The 12,381-nt window shown below is 45.1% G+C and overlaps 1 protein-coding gene across 2 annotated transcripts in view; it reads right to left on the bottom strand.

Moving 5' to 3' along the window:
- RAB3GAP2 (RAB3 GTPase activating non-catalytic protein subunit 2) overlaps positions 1–11,415 on the bottom strand; it is a 72,408-nt gene extending 60,993 nt beyond the window's left edge. The window contains exon 1 of one of the 2 annotated variants that reach the window (XM_084624660.1): positions 11,254–11,415. In XM_084624660.1, coding sequence (XP_084480786.1) covers positions 11,254–11,362 — 109 coding nt within the window. In that variant the 5' untranslated portion in view covers positions 11,363–11,415. The remainder of the gene's footprint in view (positions 1–11,253) is intronic. The other variant, XM_084624659.1, reaches the window with a different exon arrangement.
- Between the last annotated feature and the right edge of the window lie 966 nt (positions 11,416–12,381).

The following is a 12,381-nucleotide window of genomic DNA, read 5'->3' as shown; positions in this document are numbered from 1 at the left end:
CCATTATGATCATCTAGTCTGACCTCCTGCACAATGCAGGCCACAGAATTTCACCCACCACTCCTAAAAAAGACCTCACACCTATATCTGTGCTATTGAAGTCCTCAAATTGTAGTTTGAAGACCTCAAGGAGCAGAGAATCCTCCAGCAAGTGACCCGTGGCCCATGCTACAGAGGAAGGCGAAAAACCTCCAGGGCCTTCCAATCTGCCCTGGAGGAAAATTCCTTCCCGACCCCAAATATGGCGATCAGCTAAACCCTGAGCATATGGGCAAGATTCATCAGCCAGATACTACAGAAAATTCTTTCCCGGTAACTTGGATCTTACCCCATCTAAAAACCCATGGCAATCAAATTGCTTCAGCTAAAAAGAGACACTCTCACAATGGTTAATTCATAAAATTCATGTATCTTGGTAACTAACATGGTGGATTCTACCCTAAGAATTCCAAATGAGTTCTTCCCATGCACACATAAAGACCGGTCTAATGCATTTGCTGTTGCTACACACAGGTTTCCCAATCTACAGCATAATGGATGAGGAAAAAATTGGGAAGAGACAAACATGGGAAAAGGCATAGCTACTCCAGTTCTAGTGTGGAAGGGGAGGGAGCCAAGAAATAGCATGATTTCAAATAAAGAGAATTAGAACAGAAGGGTGCAAACAATGGAACAAAAAAAAAAATGTAAAGAGAGGAAATGGAACAAACAAGTAAAAGAAAGCACCAGACAGGAACCCCATAATTTTAAGTTAGTAAACAGTCGGAGAGTTTCCATTTTTTTATAGTACTTTCTTGGCAGACATCCTGGTGTGGTAAGTTTTAGGAAAAAAGGATTGCAAGATGGTGTTGCTGCACAGAATTTGTCTCACACTGCTTCAAAATGTGATTGTCGACCAGGTGTATTCATACCTTAAATGCCATAACAGCGAGTAATTTTGTCTGCTGGTTGACAAGGACTGCGATGAGAGAGAGAATAGGAAAGGGTTTCAGATATATGAAAGAAAGACAAACTTGGGAATTGGAGTAAAGATTTTTGCAAAATGGGCAGCAGCCACCCAGCTCCATGACTCATTTAAGAATATCAATAGCCAGCCTACTAGTTAGCAAGCAAAACATCCAGATGAGTTAAAGAATTTTTCCATTGCAGATGTGCATCTTTTTGGATATCGGGCTACCTGAATATTTACAAGAAAGTGATAGCATTAATCTGTATAGGCCCCAAAATTCACAATAAAGAAGGCTATATTCAATGCAATACATAGCTTCCTATGCCTTGAATAATTTCATACATTTGGGTTGACAACTAAATTATTATTTATTTTGCAACGTACTGTTAAAGAGTCTGGTATTTTTATTTTTTGGGGTTTTTGTTTGCATTTGTATATGTACATATTACATAGTACACCTCTACCCCGATATAACGCGGTCCTCAAGAGCCAAAAAAACTTACCGCGTAATAGGTGAAACTGTGTTATATCAAACTTGCTTTGGCCTCAAGCATTTCCATTATTGATAGTCACTTCTCGCCCCCTGACTGACCCCTCAGGACCCCTGACCCATCCAAACCCCCCTGCTCCCTGTCCCGACTGCCCCGACCCCTATCCACACCCCTGCCCCCTGACAGGCCCTATCCAACACCCCTGTTTCCCGCCCCCTGACCACCCCGCCCCCAGAACCTCCAAACCATCCAACACCCCCTGCTCCCTGTCCGCCCCCCAAGACCCTCTGCCCCTTATCCAACCCCTTGGCCCCGGCCCGGCACCCTTAACATGCCACTCAGAGCAGCGTGTCGGAGCCAGACATGCTGATCCGCCGGAGAGCGCAGACCCGCCCCCCCCAGAGCGCTGCTTTACCACATTATATCTGAATTCGTGTTATATCAAGTCGCGTTATATCGGGGGTAGAGGTGTATATTCCTAGGATCCTGCACAGGTTTCACTTTTCTAAAATGAAAGTAAGCTTGAGAACCTTAACAAATTGTCACTGTCTATTTTAAAATATACTGTACTCTATGTATAAATAAGTGCTAGTAAGTGCTAGACTCTGTGGTTAAATAATAGAATCTTAGCTTCCGGATCTCTTATTTCTGTCTTTTTTCTCTTTTTCCTCTGCTGGCAGTTTTCTCAGGCCTCCAGAAAGAATTACACCATTTGGATCATTCCCTTCCTCCTCATGGGACATTTTGCCTTTCTTTTCTTTTGTACATATCTAAAGTGCACATTTGATTGAAGGCCTGGTGTGTCCTGAAGGTTTAGCAACAGAGATCAAACCTTCACTTCACGTGTGGAGTCACTGACTTAAAAGTGCTTAAGTATATGTTTAATTTTAAGAAGAATTTGACTTCAGCACATGCTTGAGCACTTTTCTGAATCTAAGGCGTGGCAAAGAAAGGTCTTTTCTATGCCCCTTTACTCATGCCCTTTTTTAAACATTGCCATTTTGCATAAAAATAACCCTACCAGAGATAAGGGGGAAAACGGATAATGGAGGAAAGAATGAAAAGCTGTATTTTATAAGCTCCTGGTGGAGCAGTGCCTCCTCTTAATTCACCAGACCATCAACTGTCAGCTTTTTCCCCCACATTCCCCCACACCAAGAAAGTTTTGGAAACAGGAGGAAAGCATTTCCCAGAATCATCTATATCATTTCAATGTTTTCTCTAAATCATAGCCTTAGTCCAAGAGAGAGAGACAAGCAACGACTACAGTATCTATGGGCTCGGATTCAAAATAATTGCTCAAAGAAACCCACAGATTAACCGTTCAGTTCATTAGGTAGAAATTTAGAGGTAACGCAGCGTCTTGGAGAAGCAACAGTACGTGGAAAGTCGCATTATTTTGTGCTGTCAAATAAAGCTTTTTTTTTTTAAATTAAAAGATAAACCATCTCCCCTTTGCCAAAGATGTAGAAGCCAAGCACAGCTGTTCCAGCATACCTAGTTTATATTCCTACGTGCAATTCACCCCAAAATTATCTATGTAGGCACTTTTATTCATCTACATTTATGCCATCCTAACCTGGCCTGCAGGGTCAACGAATACACATACCAATCCAAGAAACATTAGTTGGACTACCCGCGCATCTTTTGAGTCATATTTCTTCGGTGGATACCACCACCTCCATAGTGCAGTAAGCATTTTTATACATAAATCTGCTAAGATGCAGGTGCCAAACAGAATACCTTGAATACGACGTATAACTTATTACAATTGAAAAACAATGTCAGACTACACTATGCATAAATCTTCAAGACATTAGGCTCTAATCATAATGGACCTGACTTTTCACTGCACAGCATCTTGTGCAGTTATTTATGATTTGCAAAATGAGGATATAACACTATAGCTGAACCACTCGGTGATAAAGACCATAATGTTATAGCTGAACCACTGAGTAACAGCGACCATAATGTAATTAAATGTAGGGGGGAAAATACCAAAAAAACCCACAACAGTAGCATCTAACTTCCAAAAGCGGGACTACACAAAATGAGGAAGGTAGTTAAATGGAAATTAAATTAATCACAACAGTAAAATGCCTGCAAGATGTACAGCAACTATTTAAAAAACACCATAATAGAGGCTCAAACTAAATGTATACCCCATAAACAGTAAGGGTCAAAAAATTGCCAACATGGCTAAACAGAGTAAAAGAGGTGGTTAGAGTCAAAAAGACATCCTTGAAGAATTGGAAACCAAATCCGACCGCGGAAAATAGAAAGGAGCATAAACTTTGGCAACTCAAGGGTAAAAGTATAATTAGGTAGGCCAAAACAAATTTGAAGAACTAGCAAAAGACAAAAAAAAGAACAGCAAAATATTTAAGTACATTAGAAGCAGGAAGCCTGCCAAACAATCAGTGGAGCCACAGGACAATCGAGGTCCTGAAGGAGCACTCAAAGGAGACAAGGTCATTGCAGTGAAGCTAAATTAATTCTGTGTATTAGTCGTCACTGCAGAGGCTGTGAGGAAGAGTCCAACACCTGAGCCATTCTTTTTAGGTGACAATTCTGAGGAACTGTCCCAGATTGAGGTGTCAGTAAAGGAGGCTTTGGAACAAACGGATACATTAAACAGTAATAAGTCACCAGGACCAGATGGTATTCACCCAAGAGTTCTGAAGGAACTCAAATATGAAAATGCAGAACTACCAATTGTGGTTTGTAACTGCTTGATTACATCAGGCTCTGTACCAGATGCTGGAGAATAGGTAACAAGACACCAAATTTTAAAAAAGACTCCAGATGTGATCCTGGCAACTGCAGGCCAGTAAGCCTAACTTCAGTACCAGTCAAATTGACTGAAATGATAGCAAAGGGCAGAATTATCAGACTCATAGATGAACATGATATGTTGGGAAAGAGTCAACATGGCTTTTGTAAAGGGAAATCATGCCTCGCCAATCTATTAGAATTCTTTGATGTGATCAACAAACGTGAACAAAGGGAATCCAGTGGATATAGTGTACCTGGACTTTCAGAAAGCCTTTGCTTAAGAGCCTTTGGTAAGGGACCTTGTCAAAGGAAGCAGTCTTGGGATAAGAGGCCAGGTCCTCTCACCAATGAGAAATTGATTAAAAGACAGGAAACAAAGGGAAGGAATAAATGGAATGGAGATATGTAAATAGTGATGTCCCCCAGGGATCTGTATTGGGACCACTCCAGGTCAACATATTCATAAATGAATACGGAAAAGGGGTAAACAGTGAGGTGGCAAAATTTGCAGATGATACAAAATTACTCCCGATAGTTAAATTCAAATCTGACTGCAAAGAGTTACAAAGGGATCTCAGAAAACTGGGTGACTGGGCACCAAAATGTCAGATGAAATTCAACGTTGATAAATACAAAGCAATGTAAATTGGAAAACACAATATCAACTATACATATAATACTCCTGAGGGCATTCTGCACCAAAAAAAAATAAAAATTCTGTGCACAATATTTTAAAATTCTGCAAACTTTATTTGTCAAATAAACGTGGAGGCTCCAGCATGGCATTGGGGAGCACAGGCCACTGGCTGCACAGAGGTGGGAGATCACTGTGCAGCTCCACCCTGACACAGACTCAGTGGTGAGGCTGCACCCAACCCTAACAGCGCAAGGACTGGGTCTGCCCAGAAACACCCCAGGGCCTTGCCCCTCTGTGCCAGGCTCAGCAAGGCAGGATCCAAGTGTGGAGGGGCTTCGTGGGAGGGGGATCCAGGTGTGGGTTGAGAGGGTTCTGTTTGGGGCAATCGGAGTGTGGGCGGCTCAGTGGGGGATCCAGGTGCAGGGTGCTAGAGGGGTTCTGGGTGCAATGGCAATGGGACTCTGCAGTGGGGTCAGGGTGAAGGTGGTTGAAGCTCAGCGGGGGCAGGGTGTGTGTGTGTGGCAGGTCCTGGGTGTGGTGGATAGAGCTTGGCGGGGGGGCTGGTTGTGGAGGGCTCAGTGCAGGGTCCAGATGTTGGTGGAGTAGGGCTAAGTGGGATGGGGATCCAGGTGCAGCTGACTGGGGCTCAACAGGATGGGGATCTGGGTGCGGGTGACTCATCGGGGTGGTCCAGGTGCAGGGGGAGTGAGGCTCATCGGGGGGGAGGTTTTCGGTGTGGGGGGTGGAGGCTCTGTGGGAGGGTCTGGGTATGAAAGGTTCTGGATTCACAGGTGTTGGGCAGATGGGGGAGCAGCTCCCCATACAGTGATCCCTCCCACTGCACCTAAGGAGCGATGGGTGCAGGAAGCACAGGGGGGTGTGGAGTTTGCAGAGCTTCCTAGAGCCAGGCGAGAAATCTCGGGGTGGGTCTGACATAACCCAGATGCCTTGTAAGGGAAAAGGAAGTCCCATCCTCCCCCGCACAGCCAGGACTAGCAGCTGAGCCAGGCACAGGGTAGGAGGCACCAGCTGGGTCTTCCCCAGTACCACCCACTACCCCACAGTGATTTACCTCTATGCCAGCTGCCCTAGGCATCGGAAACATTCTGCTGGTGAGGCTTGTGGCTTTCCTTTGCTTCCCCGTCAGAAAGTCATTTTTCTGAAGGGAAGCAAAGAAATCTGCAGGGGACATAAATTCTGCACATGTGCGGTGGCGCAGAATTCACCCACGAGTAAAATGATGGGGTCTAAATGAGCTGTTTCCACTCATGGAGAGTCTTCGTGGATAGTTCTCTGAAAACTTCTTTTCAGTGTGCAGCAGCAGTCAGAAATGCTAAAAGAATATTAGGAACCATTAGGAAAGGGACAGATAAGACGACAGATAATATAATGCCACTATATAAATCCATTGTACACCCAGTCCTTGAACACTGCATGCAGTTCTGGTTGCCCATCTCAAAACAAGTATATTAGAACTGGAAAAAGTACAGAGAAGGCAATGAAAATTATTAGGGGTATGGAATAGCATCCATTTGAGGAGAGATTACGAAGACTGGGACTGTTCATCTTAGAAAAGAGATGACAGAGGGGATATCATAGAGGTCTATAAATGAATGGTGGGGAGTAAATAAGTGTTACTTACCCCTTCCCACAACACACAAACGAGGGGTCACCAAATGAAATTAATAGGCAGAAGGTTTAAAACAAACATAAGGAAGTACTACTTCACACCATGCACAGTCAACCTGTGGAACTCATTGCCAGGGGATATTGTGAAGGCCAAAAGTATAACTGGGTTCAAAAAAAGAATTAGGCAAGAACCTGGCTATTAACCAAGATGGTCAGGGATATAGCTCCATGATCTGGCTGTTCCTAAACCTCTGCCTGGTAGAAGCTAGGCCTGGATAACAGGGGATGGATCACTTGATTGAGTGCCCTGTTCTGTTCACTCCCTTTGAAACATCTGGCACTGGCCACCATAGGAAGACACTATACTGTGCTATATGGACCACTGGTCTGAATCCGTGTGGCCATTCTTAGGTTAACTATTGTGAATGAGGAATTATACCCTCTTTGCACAAGTATAAATAATCACACAAGGTATAAAATAGTGAAGAATCAAGTCTAAAGAGTATACTCTTGCCCTGAGAAGTGAGAAAACAACTTAATGGGCAGGAAATCAACTACTTAATCGTCCATCATGACCAGATACAAAAAGATTTTGCCCAAATTGCTCTAGTAAAAAAGTTACTCTAATCCATAACTAGATTATGTAGGCCAAAGGCAATGACTGGAGAAATTGTCTGTTAGCCACAATAAGAGGCAGATGGCAACCATAATGAAGAGGGACAACAATTTTAAACAGTGGTGTTGTTTTTTGGAGAAAAATAATTTTAGTCACTGCTCCACTGGGCCCTTCTGCCAATTTTTGTGGTTTTACAATCAAATATATATATATGAAGTCTTTTTTTCCTTTGCAGCTGCCATTGATAAACCCATACAGAAACAAGAAACTAACCGACTATCTAATGGAAACTGATTATATATGAAGTGCTGTCAGGTGTACAACAGAAACTTGAAAAATGATAAATATTTTTTCTAATCTCTATTATTAAGTAATTTTTAAAGACAGAAAAATAAAGAGATGTATGTTGCCTATCTTTGACAATTAGAAAATGACACACTCTTATCAGTCAGCTCCTGAATGCCTCTTTCACATTTGGATCATATAGTTCTGCCCCTTGACATGGAATGTCTCTACATTTTTCATGTTAGTTCAGGAAATGTAACCCAAGGAGTAAAGCCAAGTACTATGGGCAAAAGAAGTGCAGAAGTGTTTCAAGTCCAGGTTCTGCAGCAGCTGAGGGGTGATATCATGAAGCTTGGCTGAATAAAGCTCTTTTAAATTCATCTTCCTGATAGTGAGAGTCCATAGCAAATTTTTGTAATCAAATCTATTCTATGTAAAAGGATATTTGAAAGACCACAAAAGTAAACCTATTGTAATAATTATGATACAGCAGTTTAGTGACAAAGTATTATTGTAGTGGGACAAAGCTCACTCTTTGGTGATGCCAGTATAAAGTGTACTTTAACCCCCTTTCACAATTTCTGTATTTTAGTATTGTTTTTCCTGTTACAAATATAAGCTTCCAGCTTTTTTTTCCAAATCTCCTCAGCTTTAATCTCTCTCACCCTCACCTTAACTGCTTTCAGAGAAAGCTTTAAAAAGCAAAACTAAAAACTACTGGCCAAGCCATAGTTTTCAACAATCTGCTGATCCTCTGGCTCTTGCCCCTCACAATAAGGGCATTCATTCATCTCTCAAAAGCCCCAGTCTTTATCACCCCCATCCTTCTTCTCCCTTTCATCTCTAAGCTCATTGTTTACAATCACTGTTTCAAATTCTTCTCCTCCAATTCCATTCTCAACCCTCTTTAATCCAGTTTCTACTCTTTGCACTGCATTGAAACTGCTCTCATCAGTCTCTAATGATTCCTTCACAGCCAAGATCAGAACCACTACTCCATCCTCATCCTCTTTGACTGTCAGCCACCTTCAACACAGTCAACTATGCTCCTTTTCTTGAAATCTTTTCCTTTCTTGGATTCCATGTCTCTGCTCTCTAATTGCTCATTTAGCTCCTCACTAACCCTCCAACTTTCTGTGGAGATTCCACAGGGCTATTCTTCATCCTCCTCTACACCTTACCTCTGGGTAAACTCATCTGCAAATACAAACTCAAAAACCATCTACACTGACAATTCACAAATATACCTCTCTACTCCAGAGCTATCTCCTGTGCAAACTAAAGGCTCAGTCTCTCTCTCTGACATCTCCTTGTGGATATTTAGCCATGAGCTCAGATTCAACATGGCTAAAACAGGGGTCTTAATCTTCCCCACATACACCTTCTCCCCCACCTCCTTTCTCAATCACTATGGACCACACCAACATCCTGCCTGTCACTCAGGTCCATACCCTGGGCATGATCTCTGACTCAGAACTCTCTCTAGGTCCTTACATGCAGGCTGTATTTAAGTCTCGCAGATTCTTTCTGCATAACATCTCTAAAATAAGATCTTTCTTATCCACAAAGCACAAACTCTCATCCAGGATTTCACCACCTTGATTATGGCAACATCCTTTTCTCTAGCTTTAACAAATGCAGTCTTGCCTCATACATATCCATTCATAATGAAGTTACAAAGATCATTTTGCAAGCCCCTCACTTTGACCATGCCACCCCTTTCTTCACATCCATCCACTGGCCCCTTCTCTAGTGCATCAGATGTAAGCTACTTGTCGCTGCTCTCAAGGACCCATCATACTTTTTCTTATTCACTGGTGAGATATTGACTCCTAACACCAATCGGCCAATGAGGCAAGCCTCCATCAACCACTTGTTGATTTTTAAAACAAGCACCTATGTGCTGTCTCCCATGCTGCCCCTCATACTTGAGAGGAGCACCCCATAAACGTCTGCAAAGCTACCTCATTATCCTTCTTTAAACTTGCCTTTGCCAGAATGATTACAAAAAACTTGACAAGAGTTCACTGCTGCACTAAGACCACGGCCTACCATGCTGACCAATATTGCTTCATTGTTTCCTTGTATTCCCCCATGTCTGCCTGTAGCCATCTGTTGCCTCTTGTCTTCTACTTTGACTGTAAGCGGTTTGGGGTAGGGTCCATCTTTCAGTTGATTGTAAAGCACCTAGTACAATGGGGTAATAAAGTTACATTTTTTAGCTGAAGTCAACCAAATTAAAACATCACCTTACTTGAAAGGCATTTTCCCAAAAGTAGGGAAAATCCTCCAAGCATGAAACTCCCATTGACTTTAATGGGAGCTCTTCCTCAAAAGACAAACAAAGGACATGTCTTCATTATTAATGGCACCGATGGGAAAGCGCTCTCCCAGCGCTATAAAAGAACCCACTCCCACAAGAGGAGTAGCTCCCAGTGCTAGTGCACTCTCTACACTGCCACTTTACAGTGCTGAAACTTGCAGCGCCCCGGGGGTGCTTTTTCACATCCCTAAGCGAGAAAGTTGCAGCGATGTAAAGCGGCAGTGCAGACAAGGCTCTAAATGTTAAAATTTTGAGATTAAAATTTGTTGCAGGTAAAGAGACTGTTGTGATCACTAAGAACCCGACTGAAGGCTCTGTGTGGGCATAGCAGTCCACCCATGCGTAAAGAATTGCAGGACCAAAGTTTAAATTAGAAATTAGGTGAATATGAAATTAAAGCTCTCTGGAAAGAAAGTCTTAGTAATTTGAAAGGAGCAGGGAAACATCTAAGATCTGTAATTTGCAATGATGTTAACGCTTGAATTACAGTAGTTTACTTTTCAGAGTAGCAGCCGTGTTAGTCTGTATCCGCAAAAAGAAAAGGAGGACTTGTGGCACCTTAGAGACTAACAAATTTATCTGAGCATAAGCTTTCGTGAGCTACAGCTCACTTCATCGGATGCATCCGATGAAGTGAGCTGTACATCTGATAAGTGAGCTGTAGCTCACGAAAGCTTATGCTCAAATACATTTGTTAGTCTCTAAGGTGCCACAAGTCCTCCTTTTCTTTTTTAGTAGTTTACTTTATCACAGTACCAAACTATAACTTCTTACATTTGGTTATGTTTATTTCTTTCAGTGTAAATTGGAAGGTATATGGGATTCTGTACAAAATGGTATTTTTGAAACCTTAAAAAATAAACTGATATCTAAAGCACAACTTTAGCAGTGGTTCAAGCGGAAAAAATATTTGCAAGGACAGCAAACAACCTTAATTGCCTAATGGCCGACTTCAAAGTCTTTATCTGAAGTACACCTCCTCTCCCAACATCAGTTTCTGCTTTTCCACTGTATGGTTAAAACCAATTAAATTACGGTGGTGTTTTAAGAGGACACTCGGTATTTCACTTTGCTGTGGAACTGTAGTGACGCTAAGCCAAGTATTGCTACCGCACTGTAGACGTGTACAATTCAGCTCCTTCACTGTGGTCATCGCTGAGTGCCTTTCCCTTCAGATTCCATGGCAAAGGACAAGCCATAAGGCTTTAAATCCGTTTAAATATGAAGCAAAGGGGAAATTTTATACTATAAATATATTTTTTTAAAAATCCCAGAGGGGCAAACGCTCCACAGCTTCCCCCCGTTTCAGCGCACACATCCTCGCCTGACATGGGAGGTCATGGGGGGGACAGGCACAGCCCCTACAGGCAGGGACCCTGCCCCACGCTAGGGGCCGCCCCCCCGCACAGGTGAACACCCCACGCGCGGGCCCGGGCGCTAGGGGCAGGGACAGGCTCCTGGGCGAGGGGACCCAGAGGACGGGGAAGGTCTGTCGCCCCGCACCGCGGGCCTAGGGGAGCGGGGCCGAGCCGGGCAGGGACCACTCACCGCTCTCCCTGCCGGCCGCGGCGCCGCCCGGGCGGAGATGCGGGCACAGGAAGTCCCGAGCCGCCGCCAGGTCCTGGAAGTGGCAGAAGGGGAGCAGCGAGCAGGACATGGTGCCGGCGCCCACCGCCCAGCCCGGAAACGCTCGGCGCCCCGCCTAGCAGCCTGAGCAGGGCGGTGCTGTGCGCATGCGTGGGAAGGGGGCGGGCTGAGGGACGCGTCACGTGATCACCGTGGCGTTGACAGCGTTGCCCCCGCCCCCGCCCCCGCCCTTTCCTGCGGGGGCCTGGTGGCGGCAGGGCCCGTGCAGCACCAGCGGGGGGACCCCGTAACGGGTCACCGCCCGCCGCCATGGGGGCTCGTCGGAGACCGTTGAGGCTGCGCCTCGGCGCTGGCGTCGCGGTGTCCCCTAACTGCCTTCGTCTCCGTCCTCAGGCGCGGCGGCGGCGGCAGCTGTTCCGTTGCCACCGCCGCTCGGTGCCGGACACCGGCCGGGCTCTGCCGCCGCCGCCGCCTCCCGCCGGGAACTGAAGCGTTTGAGCCACCCCGGCGCGCGTGTTTTTACCCCGTCACGGGATCGCTCGGAGCCGGGCTTCGTCCGCCCCCGCGCACCGGCGGTCCCAGCCCCGCCGCGTCGATCGCACCCTCACGAGGGCGAAATCCCCAGTGGAGCATCTGCCCGCGCCAGCCTCTCGCTGTTTGCAGAGGAGCGCGGCGGGGGGAGGAGGACTTGTGGCACCTGAGAGACTAACAAATTTATTTGAGCATAAGCTTTCGTGACCTACAGCTCACTTCAGCTCATGAAAGCTTATGCTCAAATAAATTTGTTAGTCTCTCAGGTGCCACAAATACTCCTTTTCTTTTTAAGGTCAGGAAAGACTCCCTGAGATAGAGCCTTGGTGAGAGTCAGGAAAGTGGGGTCTGGGTCAAGCTTGAGAGAGCCTTTCTGCTCCCGAGAAAGAGGAAAGAATTATCAGGAAGCCAGTGGATGGGCTAGTCTGCTGATCTTCCTGAGCCAGTGAAATCCAAGCCTAGAGAAGGCTGAAGGATGAGAGCAGCAGCAGAAGATGCCTGTTGGCTCTTGGAGATGGAGAGCTGAAACCAGAGGGCTAGAGAGAGCTCTGCTAGAGA

The sequence above is a fragment of the Lepidochelys olivacea genome (assembly GCF_965140295.1).
Source record: "Lepidochelys olivacea isolate rLepOli2 genome assembly, chromosome: 3".
NCBI classification, from domain to species: Eukaryota; Metazoa; Chordata; order Testudines; family Cheloniidae; genus Lepidochelys; species Lepidochelys olivacea.
This window is presented reverse-complemented; position numbering and strand designations above follow the sequence as displayed.